The 27,915-nt window shown below is 41.4% G+C and overlaps 1 protein-coding gene across 1 annotated transcript in view; it reads left to right on the top strand.

Moving 5' to 3' along the window:
- The window catches only part of kynu (kynureninase), a 141,383-nt gene that overhangs the window by 28,994 nt on the left and 84,474 nt on the right, over nucleotides 1-27,915 (top strand). Inside the window, exons 6-8 of the mRNA XM_060827739.1 lie at nucleotides 4,115-4,186; nucleotides 4,504-4,578; nucleotides 13,013-13,159. Of these exons, the coding sequence (XP_060683722.1) occupies nucleotides 4,115-4,186; nucleotides 4,504-4,578; nucleotides 13,013-13,159 (294 nt within the window). The remainder of the gene's footprint in view (nucleotides 1-4,114; nucleotides 4,187-4,503; nucleotides 4,579-13,012; nucleotides 13,160-27,915) is intronic.

The following is a 27,915-nucleotide window of genomic DNA, read 5'->3' as shown; positions in this document are numbered from 1 at the left end:
GCTCTGGAAATGTCTGACAGTGACCATAATCTGTGTCCATTTCTAATCCTAATGTTCATGGAAGCGGGGAATTCATTTTCTTATTTATTGTCCTTACTGCAACTTGCTAATAGAATCGGAGAAAATGTAATACAGCACAATGCTACTATTCAGCATTTTCTTCTGCTGCTGCTCACACTTCTCATTGTAGTTGTACCTATTCATCTCACTTTGCTTTTCCTTTCCTATATCCATCTGTGTTATTTTTAAGTCATCCTGTCATAGATGTTGCAATTAATATTGCTTTACTGACGGAGTGGCTTTCAATGTATGACAACATTGCTTACTTAAAAAAAAACTTTCATGTTTTATTCTTTACATATTAATTCAAAATTTATAACCCTTGTGGTTGATTCCCTGATCAGTGAATATAATCCTTCTCTAATTTGTCCCATTTAACCTTTTCAAAATGTTGACTACGACTGTAAGACTTTATCTGAACTTTATTTACTCTATTGGGTGGAGCCTATGTTCTGAAATGAAGATGAGAGACTTGAAATAGAGGATTTGCTAATTAAAACGTATATTACCTTGACAAATCCACTTTGTGCATTTTTCATGGTTCTATTATAGATTCTATAATCTGATGTGACTGTAGATACCAAGTGTTTCATTTTTATATCAAAAAATCTTTTACATTTCTATTTAGTGCCACCTATTAGAAAACCTATATGGCATTTTAATAGGTTTCCTACCTATAATACTGCTTTTTAAAGATATCTGTACCTATGCTCCATGAACTTTGTTCCTCCATTAAAATAATTTTCTCTGTTCTTTTCATTCTCATACCATATTTCTGATGTTCAACATATGAGGTCACATTATTGTGATTTGGAGGTGCTAGTGTTGGACTGGGGTGTGCTAAGTTAAAAATCACACAACATCAGGTTATCGTCCAACAAGTTTACAGTATTTGGAAGCACAAGCTTTCGGAATGCTGCTCCTTCATCAGGTGGTCATACTCCACAGCTAGTGCTTCCAAATACACCCATTGGACTATAATCTGGTGTTGTGTGAGTTTTCACAATATTGAGAAAATCCTTATCCCTCAAGTTGTAGAAAGATACTTTTTTTCTGATAAATGCTACTGACAGGAAGTTTAGCCTGAAGGTCACAGATGTTGGGAACCTGAGAGCTCACAGTTTTACATTCATTAAAAGTAATAGATATAAAATCATGGGCTGCCTGCCCTTAACAGTATGAAATCAGCTGAGTTTCATCAACTAATGGTTAGAATGTTGAGTTGCAACAGAAGTGTTTGATTGGAGCCAAATTCTATCTTCCAAACTGTACTTGTTTGAGAATAAGTATTTTGTCTTGATTTGGAGTTCAATAGCCACACCTTTGAACACCACAACTTTAGCAACAAGCTGAAAGCAACATCTTGTACTGATGTTATGCTGCCATAGCATGGCAAAGGTTGCTATTGTGTCCCTAATAACTTCCTGCAGAGGAGATTTCATGGAGACACTCAGCAATTTGGATGTAAGGTCCTCGTATTCTGAACGTGATATGGTCTACAGTGTGGCAACTGGGTGTGTAGTGCACACTCATTATGAGCTGGAAGTACACAATTTGCTGTATTTATAAAGCTTAAAAATCAATGTTCACTAGTCATGCCTGAAGCAGGCATCAGACCCGTTGATTTTACAAATAATTCAACATTTTCTTTGAGGCCCCACTGAAAGATTGATATTCTTTTTCTCTCTGAGACAGATGCTGTCTATTAAAGCACACTTAGCAAGGCAAAATTTGAAAACATATTTACCTAAAAATGGAGCCAGGACTTTCCCTTCAATGCTTTTTGTGGACATTAATAGTTCCCTGCCCCATCACACTTTGTCCCTAAACCTGATATTTCCTTTCCCATGTGCTGCTACCTCCCTCCTTGACCATCCCTATCTCATTCCAGCAGCTCCATAAGACCATCACATCATAAGACATTAAAACAGGAGTAGGCCATTCGGTCTCTCGAGCCTGCTGTACTGTTCAATCAGATCATTCCTGATATAACATTCTTCACATTTATGTTTCTGCATTTTCCCTTTAACCTTTGAGTCCAGAGTTAATAGCCCACTCCTTTCTGATTCCCCCTTCTTTCCTCGTAACCCATTTCCATTCATCACTAGTCCTGACTGTGTCACATCCATGAGGGATGCTGCAACAGCAACACTTTTGTTGTGCTTTGACCACTTAGTTGCCCATTGTTTTCTAGATCTCAAAGATTCAGTGAAAATGAGACTCGAAGTCCAACACTGGATGTGTCTGGGTATTACCATCCACATGAAATGACCCCAATTCCCCTTGCACCCTAACAATGGGCATACACCTTGAAATGATCAAGAAGCAAATTTTATGATTGGTTCAGTTTGTATTTATTAAAGTAATGAGTTTCCAATGCTTCTTTTCTGAGACACTAGTGAAAACAAAGGGCTCAGATTTTGCTGTCAGTGGTGAAAAGATGGTACTCATCAGTGTTCTCAAAAAAAGCTGCCCCGAAAGATTTAATGATCTCTGGTATGAATTTCCCCCTTCTTGACATAAATTTTAATCTGGCAATTCTAATCAAGTCAAAGAAATCTCCAAACTTTATCACAACAACATTACCATCGAGCAGCCATTAACATTGAAATGTTTTTACAGTCAGAAAACCAGGAAATAAGTTGTTGAATAAAGGCAAAATACTGCAGACGGTGGAATTCTGAATTAAACACATAAATTCAACAAGTCTGGTAGCATCTGTGGAGAGAAAACCAATACTAAGAAATAAAGTTAACTGATCTTCTTGCTTAAGTTTTACAAATGTTGATTTAAAGATTGGGGTATACATGGTTGTAGCTGAAATGTCATGAATAAACTTCTCAAAATCCAAATGGTAATTCTATTCATTATTTGTGGAATCATTATCGTATTTGAAATAGAGATTATGATTGGAGAGGTCACAAAAGGTAAAGTATAAAGTTTTGCCTGTGTGGGGCTAAGGAAAGGAGGAATGCCCCTTCAGAGTTCACCTTAACTTTGCCCCAACCTTCCCGTTGGTGAGACTCTTACAATACTCAGTCCTCACCTTTTGCTTTAGCATGGCATTCTCTGGGGCACGTGACTTAACCAGTTGACCACACTCCCTTATGATAGCTGGAAATCTAAACTAACAACAGACGATATCGGAAATACTGAGTAGGTCAGGCAGCATCTGTGGAGGAAGAGAGAATTACCATTTCAGGTTGATTGCATTGAACCATAGACAGAAAAAAAACAGAAGCAGGAAGAGGCTGATCATCAACTCAGTACCCTGATTCCATTTTATCCCCCCACCCTTTGGTCCATTTATATATCCTTTTGACCTCAGCTGCTGTCTGTGACAAAATATTACTCAGGCTCATCACTCTCTGAATGAAGAACTTTCTTCTTATTTCACCTCATCTCACCTGTCGTTACAACTAGTGTTATTGAAATGATAAGATTTGAGCTAGGGATAAGCCAAGAACAAAAGGAAGGACAGTGAAGACAGGAGAGATTGACAGACAGAGAAAAAAAATGTCTTTGAAGGCCAAAGGAAATGGTCATGGACAGGAAAGGAAAGAAACAGTAGATGTGCCTAGAGGGGTGTACTGCTGTCTGAAAATAAAACTTATGAGGAAGACAAAGAGATATTCAAAGAAAGTACTCAAAACAGGTGGGGCAAATTTTGACAAATTGATATTTTTAAACTCAGTGTCGAGTCTGGAATGCTGTGAAGTGTTTAATTGAAAGCTGAGGTATTGTTGGTTAACCTTGCATTGGACTTCACTGGAACAATGCAGCAAAGCAAAAACAGAAAAGCTGCATAAAAATCTCATCTTACCCCCACCCCCACCACCCACCTCCACCCCGGCACTGTATTTTTCAAAGCCACATGGGTGGTCAGTTTCATCGTGATTGTTATAAATAAAATAAATGTTCTTCTATTTCTCGACAAGTATTGCCACAAGTGTTTGTTTCCTTATTTGGCAAACTATTTATTGTGATCTAGTTACAGACTTATTTACATATTAATTGTTTAACTTTTATACATCTTAACCTTTGTGTTTTCCAGCTGTCCTTCTACAAACCAACATCAAATAGACATAAGATTCTCATGGAAGCTAAAGCATTTCCTTCTGATCATGTAAGAACTACTTTGCAGCACTAAAATTAATCAAGTCCTTGTATAGGTTACATAGTGATTTATTCATTGACACTAAGTTCTGCTGGTGAAATATTTACTACTTGGCTCCATGCCAATTGCTCAACATGCTTTATTACAAGATCACCCAGTGTGTATCTCATTACTAATGCTGTTTTTTTTGGGAAGAATATGCAGTTTGATTGATATTATGGTTCAGTCAGAGACCATGGAAGTAGCTGAAAACTGACTATATTGATTTTTATGTAGTAAAAGCTAAAGTCTGCAAATCATTAATTACAACTTTCATTCCTTTGAAGTATGCAGTGGAGTCTCAAATCCGGCTTAAAGGACTAGATCCAAAGGAAAGTATGCTATTGTTGTCTCCAGAAGAGGTTTGTATCAATTTCTTTTTATTGATGCATTTACATCCTTTATCATTGCACCAACACTCTCAACATACTACACTTTAGAATACATTATACCATTATTAAGATGTATATTTTCCTGTATTTTGATATTAAGAGTCCATGTTATATGGGTCAATATGGGTTCCATATACAGAATGGCAATCTAGTGAAAGTTCCAGAGCTTTAAATGGTGACCAGGATAAACCAGAAAGTTTATTATGGATTGACACCAAATGCATACCTTATGGATATTGTTGTAGTAATGAGTGAATGCATCTTACTCTTTACTTAGGATCATAAAGCTGAGGACTGATCTGAGCTACAGGGAGAGGCTGAACAGGCTGGGGCTGTTTTCCCTGGAGCGTCGGAGGCCGAGGGGTGACTTTATAGAGGTTTACAAAATTATGAGGGGCATGGATAGGATAAATAGACAAAGACTTTTCCCTGGGCTCGGGGAGTCCAGAGCTAGAGGGCATAGGTTTAGGGTGAGAGGGGAAAGATACAAAAGAGACCTAAGGGACAACTTTTCCACACAGAGGGTGGTACATGTATAGAATGAGCTGCCAGAGGAGGCTGGTACAATTGCAACATTTAAGACGCATTTGGATGGGTATATGAATTGGAAGGGTATGGAGGGATATGGGCCGGGTGCTGGCAGGTGGGACTTGATTGGGTTGGGATATCTGGTCGCCATGGACGGGTTGGACCGAAGGGTTTGTTTCCATGCTGTACATCTCTATGACTCTATGACTGGGGGCTATTAAATGGTACTCAAACTGTATTAGCAAAGAAGCATAAAGAGAGCAGGAATATCTCTAATAAGATTAGTACACACACAGTGATTTCCATTAAGCACTGAGTGCCAGAGCTTTGTACAGTCAGGAAGGACTGATCACATCCAGGGTGAGACACAGCCCGATTGAGTAAATACTTTGGGGAATTTAGAGACAGCATGGGAATTCAGTGCAGAGGGGAAGAGGGGCTTTTTACTGGGTTTTTTGGCTCACAGTTTGTCAGGTTTTTTAACAGGATAGATTGAAGCCCAGGATCAGGGGCCCAGCTCAAGAGAGTGACATCACAAGTAACCCGTAAATTCATGAACTGATGATTAGCTACTAATTTAACTGTCTATTTGAGGTTACTTTCAGATTGAAAGTAAATTGGGGCCATATTTATAGGTTAGAAACTAAATTTTTAAAAATCAAATCAAAAGTAATTAAAATAGAGGTGTCAGGTCAGCTGATATGTGCACCTAAAAGCTTGTGGACCCTAACGTGGCCCGTAGTGACCAAATCTGTAGCAAGTGTTGGTTGCTTCAGGAACTCTGGCTCAGAGTTGATGAGCTGGACGCCAAGATTTAAACACTGTAACACATCAGAGATGAAAGGAGAAAAAAGAAATTGAGTTGTAATCAAGGATCATATAGTCAGGGGAAGAGTCACTGTTCCCTGGGGCTACAACCATGAGTCTCAAAGTGTGTGTTGCCTGCCTGGTGCCTGGGCTCAGTACATCACATCAGAGCTGGAGTACTGTGTGCAGTTCTGGTCACCTCACTTTAGGAAAGATGTGGAAGCTTTGGAAAGGGTGCAGAGAAGATTTACCAGGATGTTGCCTGGAATGGAGAATAGGTCGTACGAGGATAGGTTGAGAGTTCTCGGCCTTTTCTCGTTGGAATGGTGAAGGATGAGGGGTGACTTGATAGAGGTTTATAAGATGATCAGAGGAATAGATAAAGTAGACAGTCAGAAACTTTTTCCCCGGCTACAACAGAGTGTTACAAGGGGACATAAATTTAAGGTGAAGGGTGGAAGGTATAGGGGAGATGTCAGGGTGGGTTCTTTACCCAAAGAGTGGGGAGCTTGGAGCAGGGATGGGGGGAAAGATCCAGTTGTTACGATCCATGTAGGTACAAAACGTTTAGGGAGAAAGAAGAGAGAGGATCTGCTGAGAGAATATGAGCAGCTAGGTGCTGAAATAGAAAGCAGAACAAAAAAGCTAATAATCTCTGAATTACTACTAGGGCCATGAGCAAATTGGCACAGGGTCAACAAGTTGAAAAAGTGACTCAAAGATTGGTGTAGGAGAAATTGGTTCAAATTCATGGGACATTGGTACCAGTACTGGGGAAGATGGAGCTGTTCCAATAGAACAGGCTCCACCGCAATCATGCTTGGACCAGAGTTGAAGGTGAAGGAACCCCTAGGGGGCAGTGATAAAGTTATAAAATTATATAATTTGCCCTGCAGTTTGAGAGGGAGAAAATTAAATCAGATTATAATTGAGTAAATGTAATTACAGAGAAATGAGGGAGGAGCTAACCAGAGATGATTGGAAGGGGAGCCCAGCAAGGAAGACAATGGAACATAGAACATAGAACAATACAGCACAGAACAGGCCCTTCGGCCCACGATGTTGTGCCGAACATCTATCCTAGACTAAGCACCCATCCATGTACCTATCCAATTGCCGCTTAAAGGTCGCCATTGATTCTGACTCTACCACTCCCACGGGCAGCGCATTCCATGCCCCCACCACTCTCTGGGTAAAGAACCCACCCCTGACATCTCCCCTATACCTTCCACCCTTCACCTTAAATTTATGTCCCCTTGTAACACTCTGTTGTAGCCGGGGAAAAAGTTTCTGACTGTCTACTCCATCTATTCCTCTGATCATCTTATAAACCTCTATCAAGTCACCCCTCATCCTTCGCCGTTCCAACGAGAAAAGGTCGAGAAATCTCAACCTATCCTTGTACGACCTATTCTCCATTCCAGGCAACATCCTGGTAAATCTTCTCTGCACCCTCTCCAAAGCTTCCACATCTTTCTTAAAGTGAGGTGACCAGAACTGCACACAGTACTCCAAATGTGGCCTTACCAAAGTCCTGCACAGCTGCAACATCACTTCACGACTCTTGAATTCAATCCCTCTGCTAATGAACGCTAATACACCATAGGCCTTCTTACAAGCTCTATCCACCTGAGTGGCAACTTTCAAAGATCTATATACATAGACCCCAAGATCCCTCTGTTCCTCCACCTGACTAAGAACTCTACCGTTAACCCTGTATTCCGCATTCTTATTTGTTCTTCCAAAATGGACAACCTCACACTTGGCATGGTTGAACTCCATCTGCCACTCCTCAGCCCAGCTCTGCATCATATCTAAGTCCCTTTGCAGCTGACAACAGTCCTCCTCACTGTCCACAACTCCACCAATCTTTGTATCATCTGCAAATTTACTGACCCACCCTTCGACTCCCTCTTCCAAGTCATTAATAAAAATTACAAACAGCAGAGGACCCAGAACTGATCCCTGCGGAACTCCACTTGTAACTGAGCTCCAGGCTGAATATTTACTATCTACCACCACTCTCTGACTTCGACCGGTTAGCCAGTTTTCTATCCAATTGGCCAAATTTCCCACTATCCCATGCCTCCTGACTTTCCGCATAAGCCTACCATGGGGAACCTTATCAAATGCCTTACTAAAATCCATGTACACTACATCCACTGCTCTACCCTCATCCACATGCTTGGTCACCTCCTCAAAGAATTCAATAAGACTTGTAAGGCAAGACCTACCCTTCACAAATCCGTGCTGGCTGTCCCTAATCAAGCAGTGTCTTTCCAGATACTCATAAATCCTATCCCTCAGTACCCTTTTCATTACTTTGCCGACCAGTGAAGTAAGACTAACTGGCCTGTAATTCCCGGGGTTATCCCTATTCCCTTTTTTGAACAGGGGCACAACATTCGCTACTCTCCAGTCCCCTGGTACCACCCCCGTTGACAGTGAAGACGAAAAGATCATTGCCAACGGTACTGCAATTTCCTCTCTTGCTTCCCACATAATCCTAGGATATATCCCGTCAGGCCCGGGGGACTTGTCTATCCTCAAGTTGTTCAAAATGTCCAACACATCTTCCTTCCTAACAAGTATCTCTTCTAGCTTACCAGTCCGTTTCACACTCTCCTCTTCAACAATACGCTCCCTCTCGTTCGTAAATACTGAGGAAAAGTACTCATTCAAGACCTCTCCTATCTCTTCCGACTCAATACACAATCTCCCACTACTGTCCTTGATCGGACCTACCCTCGTTCTCGTCATTCTCATGTTTCTCACATACGTATAAAATGCCTTGGGGTTATCCTTGATCCTATCCGCCAAGGATTTTTCATGCCCTCTCTTAGCTCTCCTAATCCCTTTCTTCAGGTCCCTTCTGGCTATCCTGTATCCCTCCACTGCTCTGTCTGAACCCTGTTTCCTCAACCTTATGTAAGCCTCCTTCTTCCTCTTTACTAGACATTCAACCTCCCTCGTCAACCAAGGCTCCCTCACACGACCATTTCTTTCCTGCCTGATAGGTACATACACATCAAGGACGCGTCGTATCTGCTCCTTGAAAAAGTTCCACATTTCCACCACATCCTTCCCTGACAGCCTATGCTCCCAACTTATGCTCCTCAAATCCTGTCTTACAGCATCGTAATTTCCCTTCCCCCAATTGTAAAATCTACCCTGTTGTGTGCACCTATCTCTCTCCATAACCAAGGTGAAAGTCACAGAATTGTGGTCACCATCACCAAAATGTTCACCCACTAACAAGCCCATCACTTGTCCCGGTTCATTACCGAGTACCAAATCCAATATGGCCTCCCATCTGGTTGGAAAATCTACATACTGAGTTAGAAAAGCTTCCTGGACACACTGCACAAACACCGCCCCATCCAATCTACTTGATCTAAAGAGCTTCCAATCAATATTTGGGAAGTTGAAGTCGCCCATGACTACGACCCTGTGGCTTCTGCACCTTTCCAAAATCTGTTTCCCAATCTGTTTCTCCACATTTCTGCTGCTATTGGGGGGCCTAGAGTAAACACCCAACAAGGTGACTGCACCTTTCCTATTTCTGACTTCAGCCCATACTACCTCCAAAGGCAGATCCCCCTCAAACTTCCTTTCTGCAGCCGTTATACCATTTCTAATTAGCAATGCCACCCCCCCTCCTTTTTTACCACCCTCCCTAATCTTACTGAAACATCTGTAACCAGGAACCTCCAACAACCATTCCTGTCCCTCATCTATCCACGTTTCCGTGATAGCCACAACATCGTAGTCCCAGGTACCAATCCATGCCTTAAGTTCACCCACCTTATTTCTGATACTCCTTGCGTTGAAGTATACGCACTTGAGCCCATCTCTGTGTCCGCAAGTATTCCCTGTCAGTGCTACCTTCTCCACAGCCTCCCTACATTCTTGGACATCCTGACAAACAGCTAGTTTACTTGCTGGACTACAAGTCCGGATCCCATCCCCCTGCCAAATTAGTTTAAACCGCCCCCGAGGAGTGCTAGCAAACCTACCCCCCAGGATATGGAGCTGCAGTGGCAAGGGTTTCAGGGGGTAATTCGGGAAGCACAATGAAACATATTGCAAAGAAGAAGAAACAAATTAAGGGGAGCATGAGGTGAACCTCATGAAGGAAGGTAGGGACAGCATAAGAATGGAAAGAAAATATATTACGTGGTGAAGGTTAGTGGGAAGTCACAGGATTGGGAAGCCTTTACAAGCCATCAAAGAATAACAAAAGATCCTGGGGATCTTGGGGATGAAGGGCTTGTCATATGAAGAGCAGTCAAGGACTCAATTCAGTTTAGAATGATGAAGGGGGATCTGATAAAATGTATGGAATACTGAGAAGCCTGGATAGATTTTTCCACTACTGGGAGAGACTAGGACCTGAGGGTACAGCCTCAGAGTGAAGGGACAACAGTTTTTAATTGACATGGGAGGAATTTCTTCAGCTAGAAGGTGTTTAATCTGTGGAACTCATTGGCACAAGTGTGGAGGTCAAGTCAGTTATTGCAGAAAGACAGAAATAGGTTCATGATTGGTAAGAGGATCAAGAGTTGTAGAGATAAAACAGGAGAACAGGGTTGATAAAATGGTGGAATAGACTCGGGCTGAATAGCCTAATTCTATTCCTAAATCTTATGGTCTGCTAGCATTCAGGAATCTACTCACAATTGAGTGATAGAGAGAGTCATATAGTTGTAGATTGCTATTTGTTTTATTGCATTTTCAGGACATTCAAGAAGCGACTCATATAATTTCTGAATGCACAGGCAATTTATGTTGCTTAACATTCAATGCAATAACAAATTAGGAACAATTTAATTGGAATACTTTACAGTTCAAGATGAAGTTCTGTGAAATCTATTTATATGCCATTACATTTCTTAGTGTTATAAGTTGCAGCAAGGCATCTCTATCTCAAAATAACTATGTATATGATGTGAGGTAAATCTTGCCACCCAAATGATGATGCCTCAATTCAAAGGTTAAACAAAAATCTTGATTCTTGCTTTCTCACTAAAAGCAAGCATGCAGGTATTGCAAGTAATTAGGAAGGCAAATGGTACATTGCTCTGCATTAGAAGGAGGTTTGAGTGTAGAAGTCAGAATGCATTTCTGATATTGTAAAGAGCCTTGATGAAGTTGTGCCTGAAATGTTGTGTGCAGTTTTGATTTCCTTATCGAAGGAATGATATATTTACAACGGTGCCATGGAGGTTTAGCAGGCCAATCCATGCAAGGGTGAGATGGTTTGATGGGAGAGATTGAGGAAATTGGATTCATAGTCTTTGGAGTTTTAAAGAATGAGGGGAGACCTAATAGAATTGGTCAAAAATCTCAGAACATGACAATGTAGATGTAGATAGAAACTTTCCTCTGCCTGTTAAGTGTTGAACCAGTAGACATAATTTCCAAATATGGAGTAAGCCTTTTAAGACTGAGGTGAGGAGGAAATTCTTCACACAGTGGTGAATATTTTGAATTCTTTACCCCAGGTGGCAGTAGAAGCTCAATCATTGAATAGATTCAAGAGAGAAATTGATAGCTTTCTGGAAACTAATGATATAAAAGGATATGGACATAGTGTGAGAATGTGAGGCGGATGATCAGACAAGATGTAATGGAATGGAGCAGCAGGCTCAACAGGGTGAATGGCCTATTCTAGTTCCACTGCTTATCATAGCAAGTAAGATTTAATTTGAATGTTTTGTTCCTTCAGTGAAATACATGACATGACACAATTTCCAGAAGATTGAAAGTGAGCTAATGCTGATGTGATAATGTTCTAATAAGGAAACGTTTAGAGAACCACGTTTTCCTTCGACAATTTAAGTCAACAACTTTATTGAACTGTCATTCACTGCCTTCTCTTCCATTCACTCCATATTCTCAATAGAACTTCAGTCAGATTTGCTCCCTGGAGCATCTTCCTTGCTTTTTCCACTACTGTTGTCCTCCTTCTGATTGTCCCTTTTCTCAGTTGTCATATCGGATTGCTTCAAGGTGCTGCTGACTGTAGGGATACCATTCCCAGACTGTTGGCTCCTGCATTGAAATACTGATGTGAAATACCAACAATACAGTCATAAAACTGTCCAAATACCAATATAATTTTGCACCTGTAACTTATGGCCAAAATTAATATGGAAAACATAGTTAATTGAATTTAAGCATCCATGCACAACATGAGATTGGTTAAAACTCAACAGGCGATGAAGGGCATTCCTGCTATAATGTTCAAATGTGGTTTGCATGGCACTGTTTTCTAACATTCATGCCATTCCACATTATCACGTCCAATGTCATTTTGTTAATATGTTTCCCTTTACACTCTTAGAGTCATAGAGTCATAAATATGTACAGCATGGAAACAGACCTTTCAGTCCAACCCATCCATGCCGACCAAATATCCCAACCCAATCTAGTTCCACCTGCCAGCACACGGCCCATATCCCTCCAAACCCTTCCTATTCATATACCCATCCAAATGCCTCTTAAATGTTGCAATTGTACCAGCCTCTACCACATCCTCTGACAGCTCATTCCAGACACATACCATCCTCTGTGTGAAAATATTGCTCCTTAGGTCTCTTTTATATCTTTCCCCTCTCACCCTAAACATATGCCCTTTAGTTCTGGACTCCCCAACCCCAGGGAAAAGACTTTGCCTGTTTACGGTATCCATGCCGCTCATTTTTTTTCTATTTAGGTGTTTGAAGAAAATAATCTTTGTGATTTTGCTTTACAGAAGAGTAAAGCACAATTTAGAATGCCTTAATTTGGCAGATAGGAAAGTCTTTATCTTTCTTTTCATAAATATCAGACGTGTATTGGAAGTTTGTAGTATATTTTGGAAGAGAATGACTGACAGTGGAAGATGTTAAATTTTCTGAGGCACTTGAAGTTTTCTAAAGGCCAAAATTTTTGGAATTGTGTTGAAATCCTGGACATGTTTTCCATATTAAACTGAAAAATATTTTAAACTTTCAATGACTGTATGAACTACAATTTCGTTATTTAACTTTACCATCAAAAAGCATAATCCACTGTTTGTTTTTAGGGAGAAGAAACCCTAAGAAGTGAAAATATTTTATCTACAATAGAAAAAGAAGGTGACAGCATCTCTGTGATTCTGTTCAGTGGAGTACAATATTACACTGGGCAGCTGTTTGACATGCTTTCAATAACAAGGGCAGGACACGCTAAGGTGAGTCAAACCAATCAACCCAAGTTTAATGTCGAAAATACACAATAGGTTCCTCAATATCTGAAAACAGATAAGATAAAGTGATGTTTTAGCTGGAAAATGGAACATAAGCAAATACCTTTACAGTGCAGTGTGAGACAAAGAAGGGGATGAAGGTCACAGATATCAGATATAATGGTTCCTCCCACAGAAAGGCAAATAATAGCTTTAAAATGTTTGAGCAACGTGAATCTGCTTGAAAACTATTATTCTTTCATGGGATGTGAGTATTGCAGTTAAGATTAACTTTTATTGTGGACCCGAAGTAGCCCTTGAGATGGTGATGGTTAACCACCTTCTTGAACTGCTGCAGTCCATTGCCATAGGTACACCTGTAGTGCTGGAAAGGAAGAAAGCTCCTGATTTTTGATCCAGTAATAATGAAGGAAAGAAAATATAAGCTGAATTTTAAGCGGTGTCATTATTTCAACAATTCCACTCCAGCTCATTCTTAAAGAATGGATTTGAGCCCACCTGTGTTTGACTAGATCATCATGCAACAAATTGATGGCCAGGAGACAATTAATTGGTTCAATGGTAAACTTCTATGCTCATCTAGTAATGAACTCTCAGCTCTTTCCAATATGCCCTTGTCCAACAGGTCTGAGAATTACTGAGCATTTGATTAGTAAGTAGGTCTCAAATCAGAGCAGTATCACAGGGAGCGATAGACAATGCTGGAGCTACAGATCTTCCCTGAAGAAGAAGTGCCATGGACCCATAATTAGAGGTAGTTCTAGGGTTTGGTTTAAGGTAAGTCCAGATTTTTTCTTAAAGCAAAGGCAAGTTTTTTTAAAATTTAATCACAGATATGAGCATTGCTGACTGAATCACTATTTATTGCATATCCCAAGTTGCCCATTGATCTCTGTGGCATGTCAGGGCCATTTTAGAGGATACTTCAGAGTCAACCATACTGTTGAGGGTTTGAAGTCACTTGTAGCCCAGACCAGGTAAGGATGACAGATTTCATTCCCTAAAGGATATTTGTGAACCAGACATTTTTAAAAAAAATATCAATTGACAGTGATTTTTGATTCCAGACATTTTATTGAATTCAAATTTGCTGTCTGATACAGCAAGATTCTAACCTCTATACCCAGAACATTAGCCTTGGATTCTGGATTACTATGCCAGTGACATTATCACAACTCCACTGCTTTCCAGTTCGACTGGACTTGCCAACTTGGCCTCCTCAGTGAGAATATGGGAGCTGGCCATTTCAGGGCTAGGGAGATCACATGCAGAAAGTGCTTATTGTAAAATGGATTTCCAAAGAGGAGAGACTGCCAATCAGGTTACAATAAAGCTGGCAGGTGATGGCATTGGCCCCTCCCACCCAAGTAAAATCCCAATTATGGCAGTTGCAGGTCCTTAAATGGCCATTGACTGACCATTTTAAAGACTTGAATGGTCATGTGAAATCACTCCTCAGTGGTGAGTAAAATCAGAAAGGTGGTGAGTGGATGTTGGGTATAGTGCCAACTTCATCCCACCCAATTTTACATCAAAAATTGAACAATAGTTCAAATTCATAATGTTGTTTGGTTTGGAGGAAATCTTGTATGATATTGTTTCCCTTCACCTTGTGCTTCTGGTGGTGAAGGTCATGAGTTTGGAATATGCTATCAGACCTGTGTTGTAGTGTAATGAATGTTCATGATTACAGTTACCCGTTGACATTAGTAAGAAATTTGTAGCCAGTTTATTGAGTTTGATAAGAAGTAGCAGTTTAGATATGATACATGAGTTAATTAAGCAAAGAAATTTTGCAATTGTAATAATTAGGGATGTTGCATTGATGTCTGATGATACACATGCTTTGGTGCAGACTGTGTTGTTCTCAATAATGTTGTGAAGGCAAAATCTAGCCAAAGTGTTGGGAAACTCTTCCCTGTGTCTTGGTCCTCTTCTTCAGATCTATCTTCCATCTGGCGAACGTAAGTGCCTGTTGAGGATTGCCGCCTATAAAGACCACTTGATGAGGACCATTGCCTGCTCCTGAGCACTTGCTGATATATTCACTTTCTTGGGTGTGATAGTTTACAATGTGGCAATCAATTGTCTAAATCCTTTTGGCCAATGACCATAGAGCATTTACACGTGAGGTCAAATCAATGTTGTTCCCTTGCCCATTTCCATTTGAAGCCAACTTCTCATTCCTTCTCAGAACACAAATTTCTTGTTTTCCAAAACATCACATTCATAATAAGGTAATCTGGCATCTGATAGATCTTTTATTGACACTTGTAGAAAGCTGGCCGTTAGCTATTTTAATCAACCTGTTCAGGCATTTATGAAACACCTCTGCAGCAGATGGAACTTGAACCTAGCCCTCCAAGACCAGAGATAGGGACACTACAGGTGCAAAATAAAAGTTCACAAGACTAATTACAACTCTAACACAGTCAGATGAAGTCAAATGTTACTCAGAAAATACTAAATATGAAATAATAAAAGAACAGAGTTTTAAAGGGACCTCACTTTCTAACAAGCTTGTACATGGCGCATACTTTTGCCATGTCTGCAGCTGTTGGATGAAGCCCTTATTTACGTTGATAGAAAGGGTATAAATCAAACCACCTACCTTGTCCTGGATGGGGTCATTGGAGCTCCTGCATTCATCCAGGCAAGTGAAGAGCATTCTTTCACACTCTTGACTTCTAGATGGTGGACAGGCTTTGAGGAATCAACGGGTGTATCACTCGATGTTGAATTCCTAGCCTCTGAGTTGCTTATGTTGCCATAATATTTATTTGTCTGTTGAGTCCAATTGCTAGGAAGCAAATATCACCTACATAAATTAGTGACATGCTATTAAAGTAGTTAAATGAAGCATTGGAAATTATTTGAATCACTAGGTAAACTAGGGAGCAACTAAATATCTTAAAGATTTCTGCTTTGAAAATTTAGAAATGGGAAGTGAGAGGATGCAGACAAATGTATCTGCAAGGAAATTACAGAGTGCAAGAGTTATAGCATGGTTATAATGGAGGATTTTACTGATTTGGATATAAATTGGGATATGAGCATAAATGGGGTATGAAGGGGACAGTAACTGAAGTATGTCAGAAGAAGTTTCCTTAGCGTACGTTTCTAGTCCAATGAGAAAATAAGCACCTTGAGACACGATTCTTGGATTAATGTGATTTGGAGATGCTGGTGTTGGACAGGGGTGTACAAAGTTAAAAATCATACAACACCAGGTTATAGTCCAACAGGTTTAATTGGAAGCACTCTAGCTTTCAGAGCAACGCTCCTTCATCACCTGATGTGACAATCACCTGATGAAGGAGCGTCGCTCTGATGAAGGGCTTATGCTCGAAACGTCGAATTCTCTATTCCTGAGATGCTGCCTGGCCTGCTGTGCTTTGACCAGCAACACATTTTCAGCTGCTTCCAATTAAACCTGTTGGACTATAACCTGGTGTTGTATGATTTTTAACTTTGGATTAATGTGAGCCACACTTATTGCGAAGAAGTTATAAGGCAGTTGCAGGAATATGGGTAGATCAAATGAGTGGGCAAAGATCTGGCATGCGGAACATATACAAGAAAATGTGAAGTTGTTCACTTTGGTAGGAAGAATTTCAAAAAGAGCATGTTGCCTAAACGGAGAATGATTGCAGAATTCTGTTGTGAAGAGTGTTCAGATGGCTTAGCAGCTATTGTAATGCTACCCTTTATTACGAAAAGAGGGTTGTTCTGGTTCAGTTATACAGAACATTGTTATGACTACAGCTTAAAATTATGCTTTCTCTTGGGGTGAGTCTAAAGCTAGGTGGTATTGTTTTAAATTGGGGCTTCCCTTTTAGCAGAGAGATGAGAATTTTTTCACTCAAATTGGGAACTCTTTGCTGCAGAATGCAGGGAAGGTGAGTTCATTGATAAAAGAAATGCAATTATAAGCCAAGCAATTCCATACCAGCCCTGTGGTAGAGAAATATCTACCAGTAATTTAGGACAGAATTGTGTTATAATTGTTGCAGCAACAACCACTAGGAACTGATGTTTGCGAGACAGTACTGCCACTAATCCTCCTTTCTGGATATTTTCCTAATCAATCTGCTCACACAGGTTATTGCCCACCTCTGGAGAAAATGATACTTAAGCTCAGGCCTCCTGGCCCAGAGGTAGAGACACTGCCGCTGCACCTGAAGAACCTTCTAATCATCCTTTCTATACTCTATATAAAGGCCTATTTTTGCATTGTAGATGATAAACCATTCTTAATGAGAAGCGTACCAATAGTTACAAATTATTGGCTTGTGTTACATAATAATTGGACTATCAGGAGTCCATGATGATGCATCTGTCAGCATTAGGATCTTGATTTCCCCATCCAAAAAGTATAAAACACCATCACATCAGGTGCTGCTTTATGTAATCTGTAAAGTTAGCTCTGTCAGAGCTATTATGTTTGCATTAGCATGTATAAATAAGGGTTAATTATGAAAAGATAGATGGAAATTTTATTTAATTGACTCACAAAAGTCTTTGGAGAGATAATGTGATTGATCAGGGTAATGCTATTGATATCCTATATATTGACTTTCAGATGCAATGCCACACAACAGATTTGCGAGCAAAGTTCAAGAACATCGAATAAAAGGGATAGTAGAGACATGAGTATTACATTTCCTGCTTGATAGGAAACAATTAGTTACTGGACATAGTTACTGGCAGCACGGTGGCTTGGTGGTTAGCACTGCTGCCTCACAGTGCCAGGGACCCAGGTTTGATTCCAGCCTCGGGCAACTGTCCGTGTGAAGTTTGCACGTCTTGCCCATGTCTTTATGGATTTCTTCTGGGTGCTCTGGTTTCCTCCTACAATCCAAATATGGCCAGATTAGTAAATTGGCCATGCTAAATTGTCCATGGTGTTCAGGGAAGTGTAGTTTAGGTGCATTAGTCAGGGGTAAAAATGCAAAGTAGGGGAACGGGTCTTGTTGGGTTAGTCTTTGGAGGGTCAGTGTGAACTTGTTAGGCTGAAAGGCCTGTTTCCACACTGTAGGGATTCTATGATCTTTCAGACTGGGAAATGGTTTATTGTGGAGTTCTTCAATGGCTAATATTAGGACTTCTGCTTTTCCCAATTATCAGGAATAAACTAAACCATGTTGTAAAAACATAATTTTAAAATTTATAAATGGTGCAAAACATAGAAGCATTAAAAGCTGAGAGGAGAATAGTGAACAACTTCTAAAGGACATAATCCTTTGAGACCAAAGGCACTTCTTCAGAACTTTCAAAATATTAACTCTGTTTCTTCCACCAGAGATGCTGACATACCTGCTGGGTTTCTTCAGTACTTTCTGATTTTATTATTTCAAATTTCAAGCATCTGCAATACTTTGATTTTACTTGAATTGTAAGCCATCTTCTGTTTGACCTTTTAACTTTTCATAGAAATCCCATGTTAAATCTTTCTTCAACCCAATATTGTCCGACCAGCTCCATATTCTGCTAACTCGTAAATATGTGCTATTTATATACATCCATACTTTTAAGATGAAATGTCATTTTCAAATGCATTTCATGACACAATGTAGGTATGCATAATTATGGAACACAAAACAATTATATTCAATGATGCCCTGACTCTTTATCTTGGATTTGTACAATTCCTTGTCAATCTTCAAAAATCTCCAAACTATTCTGTCATTGTTATAATTCTCGATAGCATTATATTCTCTTTTCCAGTGATATGAACATTTGTTGTATTATAATTGAATTAAAAAGTTCTATTGAACTAGTCTGACATTTCGGGTTTTGAATTTCCCTTCAAATATTAAGAGACGATTGTCAGTTTGTGGTAGAATATAGGAACAGCAATAGGCCATTCAGTCCCTCAAGCCTGCTCTGTCATTCAAAACGATCGTGGTTGATCTGTGATCTAGCTCCATATATCTACCTTGGGCCCATATGCTTATATTTTTTTAAGAATCCCTATAGTGTGAAAACAGGCCATCTGGCCCAAAATGTCTCCACCGACCATCCAAAGAGTAATGCACCCAGACCCATTCCCCTACTCTATTATTCTGCATTTCCCTTGACTAATGCACCTAACCTACACACCCCTGAATGCTATGGGTAATTTAACATGGCCATCTTACCTCTCCTGCACGTCTTTGGATTGTGGATGGAAACCCACACAGACATGGGAAGAATGTACCAACTCCACACAGACAGTCACCCCAGGCTAGAATCAAACCCGGGTCCCTGGCACTGTGAGACAGTTATGAGCCACTGAGCCATACTGCCACTGATAAAAGTTAAAATTTGTCAATCTCAGATTTAACTTTAACAAATAAATTAACATCGACTGCCATTGGAGGAAGAGAGTTCCAAATCTCTTCTACTCTTTCAATGTAGATGTGCTTTCTAACGTCTTTCCTGATCAGCCTGGCCCTAATATTTAAACTATGCCCCGTGAATCTAAAATCTTCAACCAGTGGGAATAATTTATTTTTATATATCCTGCCTTTCCTTTTAATATCTTTAAGTCCTTTAAACCTCCAAAATCTAGAAAATAAGGCCCTGACTGGCAAATCTCTCCTCATAATTTAACCCCTGAGGTCCAGGTTTCATTCATGTACCCCTGCAGTGAAGGTCCTCCAGAGCCAACTTCCTTCCTGAGGTGTGCTGTCCAAACCTGCTCGCAGTACTTCAAGTTGGGTCGAAATGGTATTTTTGTAACTGCAACGTAACATCTACATCTCTATATTTCCGCCATTTAGATCTGAGGGCCAGCATTCCATTAGCATTCTTGACAATGTTCTGTACCTGTTTGTGGCATTTTAACCACTGAATACCAAATCTCATTAGGCTTGCATTATATTCAACTTTATGCCTTCTAAAAAAAATACTTTGAACTATCCTTTTTTCAGTTTGACATGCATTATCTCACACATATCAAAGTCGTGAATAACTACTGTAAATAATTGAGGCTCCAACACAATTCCTGTGGAATAACACTAGTGATGTCCTGCCAATGCGAGTGTCATTATGCCAACTGGATGTTTCCTGTGACTCAACCGATTTCCTATCCATGTCAATAATTTGTCCTCAATTCCATGAGCTTCTTTCCCAGTTAACAGTCTTGTGTGGGACTTGATCAAAAGCTTTCTGAAAGCCCATTTAAACAACATCCATTGGTTTACCTCTCTTCACCATCTTTGTCACCTCTTCAAAAACTTTGAGATTTGTCAGAGATTGCCTTCATGAATCCATGTTACTCTCCCTGAATAACTGAAATTTTGTAGACACCACCAAATTCACCACCACAGACATCAAGCTAACTGGTTTGAAGTTCCATGGTTTCCTTCTGACACCTTTCTTAAAAGCTGAGTGACATTGGCAAATTTCCTGTTCAGAAGTACAACTCCTCAATTCAGGCAATTGCTTTATGTTTGTGGTGGACATACATTTTGAAATGTTTAAAGGCTAGTAACACTTCCAAAGTTTCCTTATTTATGTTAGAATCATTTTCTTAGAAAAGTACCTTGCAGGTTTCTCTCTGCTTGGTAATAATGATTGACTGAAAAAGGTCAAACCCAACCTCAATCACTGACAGCATCACTTTAAAAAATTTGTGAAATTGAGACTGACAACACCAATGCATTTGTTAGGATTGTCTTCAGATTCCAAAAACGCTTTTGTCACTCTTGTGACCCTTGCCTGTTTTCATAATCAATTGGTGAGATGTACAACTAATGAGATAAAGCTTAGCACAAATTTCCAATGAAAACCACAATTCCTTGAAGACATCGTGGTTCACATCTACTTTTCGGAACGGGGAATTCTAGTTTTGCCTTTATTTTCACTGTTCTCTGAAACACTTGTCATTGTCCTAAGATGTATCCTGGATAAATTCAAATGGCATGACTCACCTTTGAATTAGTGGTGCTGGAAGAACGCAGCAGTTCAGGCAGCATCCAAGGAGCAACGAAATCGACGTTTCGGGCAAAACCCCTTCATCAGGAATAAAGGCAGTGAGCCTGAAGAGTGGAGAGATAAGCTAGAGGAGGGTGGGGGTGGGGAGAAAGTAGCATAGAGTACAATGGGTGAGTGGGGGAGGGGATGAAGGTGATACGTCAGGGAGGAGAGGGTGGAGTGGATAGGTGGAAAAGGAGATAAGCAGGTAGGACAAGTCCGGACAAGTCATGGGGACAGTGCTGAGCTGGAAGTTTGGAACTAGGGTGAGGTGGGGGAAGGGAAAATGAGGAAATGGTTGAAGTCCATATTGATGCCCTGGTTTGAAGTGTTCCAAGGCGGAAGATGAGGCATTCTTCCTCCAGGCGTCTGGTGGTGAGGGAGTGGCAGTGAAGGAGGCCCAGGACCTCGTTGTCCTCGGCAGAGTGGGAGGGGGAGTTGAAATGTTGGGCCATGGGGCAGTGTGGTTGATTGGTGCGGGTGTCCCGGAGATGTTCCCTAAAGCACTCTGCTAGGAGGCGCCCAGTCTCCCCAATGTAGAGGAGACCGCATCGGGAGCAACAGATACAATAAATGATATTAGTGGATGTGCAGGCAAAACTTTGATGGATTTGGAAGGCTCCTATAGGGCATTGGATATAGGTGAGGGAGGAGGTGTGGGCACAGGTTTTATAGTTCCTGCGGTGGCAGGGGTAAGTGCCAGGATGGAAGGGTGGGTTGTAGGGGGGCGTGGACCTGACCAGGTAGTGGGTTGTAGGGGGGCGTGCTGCTGCCTGAACTACTGTGCTCTTCCAGTGCCACTAATCCAGAATCTGGTTTCCAGCATCTGCAGTCATTGTTTTTACCTCCTTGACTCACCTTTGATACAATCTTTTCGATGCTTTAAAATCTGATATTTCTTTAGCTCTCTGTTGATTGTACTTTCCAGTATCCCTTCTATAATAATTCATTTTCAAAAGAAATGAGACACTGATTTTCTTGCTGTATATACCTTTCTATTATTTATGGAGAATCTGGTCAGCTCATCAGGTTGACAAACTAATATTGCTGGTGACTTCAAAATACTTTAACTGCTTTATACTCATCTTACCTATTATGTCTTTAAAACCAGTAGACATAATTTTGGAACATTTTTCTTCCAGCAAAATTAGTTGAGTTTGTTTAGCTACTACTATTTTAATTGTAATTGTTCTCAAACAAATAACTTCTGAAATTTGGTTTGTCACATCCACCATTGTAAGTATCTACCAGTATCTGACTTTAAATTTTGGTAAAGGTCCTATTGTTATGGACCAGATCAAATCCCCCTCAAAGCATGTCAAGGAGATAGCCTGGAGTCTAAATCTTTTCTTATTTGTAAAACAAATACCACACATTGCATTCTAGTTGCATTTCAATTGGTCGAACTACAAGACTTGAAGCAAAACAACACTTTATTTATACACTATAGTTAAAATTCAGGCAAAATAAAAATAAAATAATTAGGCCAATTGTAACTGTCAAAACACTTAAAAAAAATTAATAACCTATTCATTAACCATTCCAATGTCATAACACTCATAAACAACCTTGAAAGATAAATTCACTAAAATAGATTGTCTCCCACACAATTCTAGCAGCAGGAAGAGAAACCCAACTTTTACTTGTAACAAAGAGAGGGAAAAAAAGTGTCCACTTTCAGCTTCAAGACTCCAGCAACTATTGCTGCAAACTAGGTTACAAGTCCGGGTTCAGTGGAAGCGTGACCCCATTCAGGCTGCTTCTTTTACGCCCAACTTTATTGATCCCAAGGCCTCGCAAATTCTTTAAATTATTGGCTTGAAGCAGACAATTGAACATCTCTGTCTCAACCCCTCTCCATAGAAAAATGGCAAAATACATCTTTTAAAGCCATAGCATTGTCACACTACACTGTCGGTTAATTCTGTACAGAATGGCTCTTCAAAAATGGCATGTATATTAAAGGTCGTGAAGAGTGGTGCTGGGAGAGCACAGCAGGTCAGGCTGCATCTGAAGAGCAGGAGAATCGATTTTCGATCAGGAATGTCCTGATGAAGGGCTCATGTCCAAAGCATCAACTCGCCTGTTCCTCAGATGCTGTCTGACCATCTGTGCCTTTCCAGTGCCACACTTCGCTCTGATCTCCAGTATCTGCAGTCCTCACTTTCTCCGATGTATAATTTGATTATATGTTGAGGTTTTCCTACTAACTGACAAGAATGGGAAGTTTTACAGCAATGTGTTATGTCCTTATGAAGAATTGGCTTGATAAAATACAGATTTGTCAATGTTTGACTTTCACGTATAGCTACATAGAACATAGAACATAGAAGGATACAGCGCAGTACAGGCCCTTCGGCCCTCGATGTTGCACCGACCGAATCCTACCTAACCTATACTAGCCCAATAACTTCCAAATGCCTATCCAATGCCCGCTTAAATGACCATAAAGAAGGAGAGTTCACCACTGATACGGGCAGGGCATTCCATGAACTCACAACCCGCTGTGTGAAGAATCTACCCCTAACATCGGTCCTATACCTACCACCCCTTAATTTAAAGCTATGTCCCCTAGTAACACCTGACTCCATTAGCGGTAAAAGGTTCTTAGTATCTACCCTATCTAAACCCCTAATCATCTTATACACTTCTATCAGATCTCCCCTAAACCTTCTCTTCTCCAATGAGAACAGCCCCAAGTGCCTCAGCCTTTCCTCATAAGATTTTCCTACCATTCCAGGCAACATCCTGGTAAACCTCCTCTGCACTCGTTCTAAAGCTTCCACATCCTTCCTATAGTATGGCGACCAAAACTGCACACAATACTCCAGATGAGGCCGCACCAGAGTCTTATACAACTGCAACATGACCTCAGGACTCCGGAACTCAATTCCTCTGCCAATAAAGCCCAGTACACCATATGCCTTCCTCACAGCACTATTTACCTGGGTGGCAACTTTCAGAGATCTGTGTACATAGACACCAAGATCCCTCTGCTCATCCATACTACCAAGTAGCCTACCATTAGCCCAGTAATCCATCATCTTGTTATTCCTACCAAAGTGAACGACTTCGCACTGAGCTACATTGAATTCCATTTGCCACATTTCCGCCCAGCTCTGCAACTTATCTATATCCCGCTGTAACCTACCACTTCCTTCCTCACTATCCACAACTCCACCGACTTTTGTGTCATCCGCAAACTTGCTTACCCAGCTTTCAAGTCCTTCCTCTAGATCATTTATAAAGATAACAAAAAGCAATGGTCCCAAAACAGATCCTTGTGGTACACCGCTAGTAACTGCGCTCCAAGATGAACATAATCCAACAACTACTACCCTCTGTCTCCTTCCAGCCAGCCAATTCCTAATCCAAACCTCTAATGTATCCTCAATGCCATACCTCCGAAGTTTTAGCATTAACCTACCATGGGGAACCTTATCGAACGCCTTACTAAAATCCATATACACAACATCTACTGCTTTACCCTCATCCACTTCCTTAGTCACCTTCTCAAAGAACTCAATAAGGTTTGTGAGGCACGACCTGCCCTTCACAAAACCATGCTGGCTATCCCTGATCACGTTATTCCTACCCAGATGTTCATAAATCTTATCCCTTACCATTCTCTCTAAGACTTTGCCCACCACTGAAGTCAGACTCACTGGCCTATAGTTACTAGGGCTATCCCTACTCCCTTTCTTGAACATTGGGACCACATTCGCTATCCTCCAGTCCTCTGGTACTATTCCCGTTGACAATGATGACATAAAAATCCAGGCCAATGGCTCTGCTATCTCCTCCCTAGCTTCCCATAGGATCCTGGGGTAAATGCCATCAGGCCCAGGAGACTTATCTATATTCATCCTTTCCAATATTCCCAAAACCTCTTCCCTGCATATTTCCAGGGCATCCATTCTAATTATTTGTGATTCCATATTCACATCAGCAACAGTGTCCTGTTCCTGAGTGAATACTGATGAAAAGTACTGATTTAATGTCTCTCCAATCTCCTCCGCCTCCACACACAACTTCCCACTACTATCCTTGACTGGACCGATACCTACCCTAGTCATCCTTTTATTCTTGACATACCTATAGAAAGCCTTTGGGTTTTCCCTAATCCTACCAGCTAAAGACTTTTCATGTCCCCTTCTCGCTTCTCTTTGCTCCCTCTTTAGCTCCTTCCTGGCTACCTTATAACTCTCAATCGCCCCTACTGAACCTTCACGCCTCATTTTTACATATGCCACCTTCTTCCCTTTCACAAGGGACTCCAATTCCTTACTAAACCACGGCTGCCTCACAAGGCCCTTTACACCATGCCTGACTGGTACATACCTATCGAGGACACGCAGTAGCTGCTCCTTGAACAATCCCCACATCTCATTAGTGTTCTTCTCTTGAAGCCTGTTTTTCCAATCCACACATCCTAAGTCATGCCTCACTGCATCATAATTTCCCTGCCCCCAGCTATAGCTCTTGCCCTGCGGCGCACGATTATCCCTCTCCATCACTAAAGTAAAAGTCACCGAGTTGTGGTCACTGTCCCCGAAGTGCTCACCTACCTCCAAGTCTAACACCTGGCCTGGTTCATTACCTAGAACCAAATCCAATATAGCCGCCCCTCTTGTTGGCCTGTCGACATATTGTGTCAGGAAACCCTCCTGCACACATTGTACAAACACCGACCCATCTAATGAACTCGAGCTATAGCTCTCCCAGTCAATATCTGGGAAGTTAAAGTCCCCCATAACAACCATCCTGCTACCTTCACTCTTTTCCTGAATCATCCTCGCAATATTATCCTCTACTTCTCTAGGACTATTAGGAGGCCTGTAGAAAACACCTAACAGGGTGACCTCACCTTTCCTATTTCTAACCTCAGCCCAAACTACCTCAGATGGCAAGTCCTCTTCCATCGTCCATTCCACTGCTGTGATACTGTCTTTGACAAGTAATGCCACGCCTCCCCCTTTTTTACCCCCATGTCTGATCCTACTAAAACATTTGAACCCTGGAACGTGCAACAGCCATTCTTGTCCCTGTTCTACCCACGTCTCTGTAATGGCCACAACATCGAAGTCCCAGGTACCAACCCACGCTGCAAGTTCACCTACCTTATTCCTTATACTTCTGGCATTGAAGTATACACACTTCAATCCACCTTTCTGGTTACAGGCACCCTCCTTAGAGATCGCTGCATTATTCCTAACCTCCCTACACTCAAGGTCCTGTACCCTAAAGCTACAGTCCTGGTTCCCATACACTATAGGAATTTCATTTGGTACTTGCAGTGTCTCTTTCCAATACCTGGCCTGTACTACTATCTGATGAATCTTCATTTGCAGGTCTGTGAAAATGACTCCTCTCCCTCATCAGAAATCCAAAGTATCATAATATCCCTTTTGGAACTTCTTCAGCCTCGACTTCTTTATGGGCTGACTGTGCTATAAATGCTTATTTTCAGGTCTGCTTGTTAAGCCTCAGTTAAAAAAGATTTATGAAACATTTCTTTTGAATTATGCACATATTGAAGAAAGTTTCAGCGACTCCAAATCATCTTTGGGTATCAGTTTGACCTCTGGCAATGGATTTTATTTAGGACAAAGTGAGGACTGCAGATGCTGGAGATCAGAGCTGAAAAATGTGTTGCTGAAAAAGCGCAGCAGGTCAGGCAGCATCCAAGGAGCAGGAGAATCGATGTTTCGGGCATAAACCCTTCTTTAGGAATGAGGAAGGTGTGCCAAACAGGCTAAGATTAAAGGTAGGGAGGAGGGACTTGGGGGAGGGGCGTTGGGAGTGCGATAGGTGGAAGGAGGTTAAGGTGAGGGTGATAGGCCAGAGAGGGGTTGGGGGCGGAGAGGTCGGGAAGAAGATTGCAGGTCAAGAAGGCGCTACTGAGTCCAAGGGTTGGGACTGCGATAAGGTGTGGGGAGGGGAAATGAGGAAGCTGGAGAAATCTGCATTCATCCCTTGTAGTTGGAGGGTTCCTAGGCGGAAGATAAGGTGCTCTTCCTCCAGGCGTCGTGTTGCCATGGTCTGGCGATGGAGGAGGCCAACGACCTGCATGCTCTTGGCGGAGTGGGAAGGGGGGTTGAAGTGTTCAGCCACGGGGCGGTTGGGTTGGTTGGTGAGGGTGCCCCAGTGGTGTTCTCTGAAACATTCCGCGAGTAGGCGGCCTGTCTCCCCAATGTATAGGAGGCCACATCGGGTGCAGCAGGTGCAATAAGTGATGTGTGTGGGGGTGCAGGTGAATTTGTGACGGATATGGAAGGATCCCTTGGGGCCTTGGAGGAAAGTGAGGGGGGAGGTTTGGCTGCAAGTTTTGCATTTCTTGTGGTTGCAGGGGAAGGTGCTGAGAGTGGAGGTTGGGTTGGTGGGGGGTGTGGACCTGATGAGGGAGGCGCAGAGGAAGTAGTCTTTCCGGAACGCTGATAGGGGAGGTGAGGGAAATATATCCTTGGTGGTGGGGTCTGTTTGGAGGTGGCGGAAATGATGAAGGAAGATACGATGTATGTGGAGGTTGGTGGGATGGTAGGTGAGGAGCAGTGGGGTTCTATCCTGGTGGCGATTGGAGGGTTGGGGTTCAAGGGCGGAGGAGCGGGAAGTGGAGGAGATGCAGTGGAGATAATCATCAACCACGTCTGAGGGGAAATTGCTGTATTTGAAGAAGGAGGCCATCTGGGTTGTTCGGTATCGGAATTGGTCCTCCTGGGAGCATATGTGGCGTCGGTTTATAGTAAATGTCCATGTTGAATCGGTCGCCCGAGATAGAAATG

Source organism: Hemiscyllium ocellatum, chromosome 7 (genome assembly GCF_020745735.1).
Source record: "Hemiscyllium ocellatum isolate sHemOce1 chromosome 7, sHemOce1.pat.X.cur, whole genome shotgun sequence".
NCBI classification, from domain to species: Eukaryota; Metazoa; Chordata; class Chondrichthyes; order Orectolobiformes; family Hemiscylliidae; genus Hemiscyllium; species Hemiscyllium ocellatum.
The sequence above is the reverse complement of the archived record's forward strand: the minus strand, read 5'-3'. Positions and strand labels throughout refer to the sequence as shown.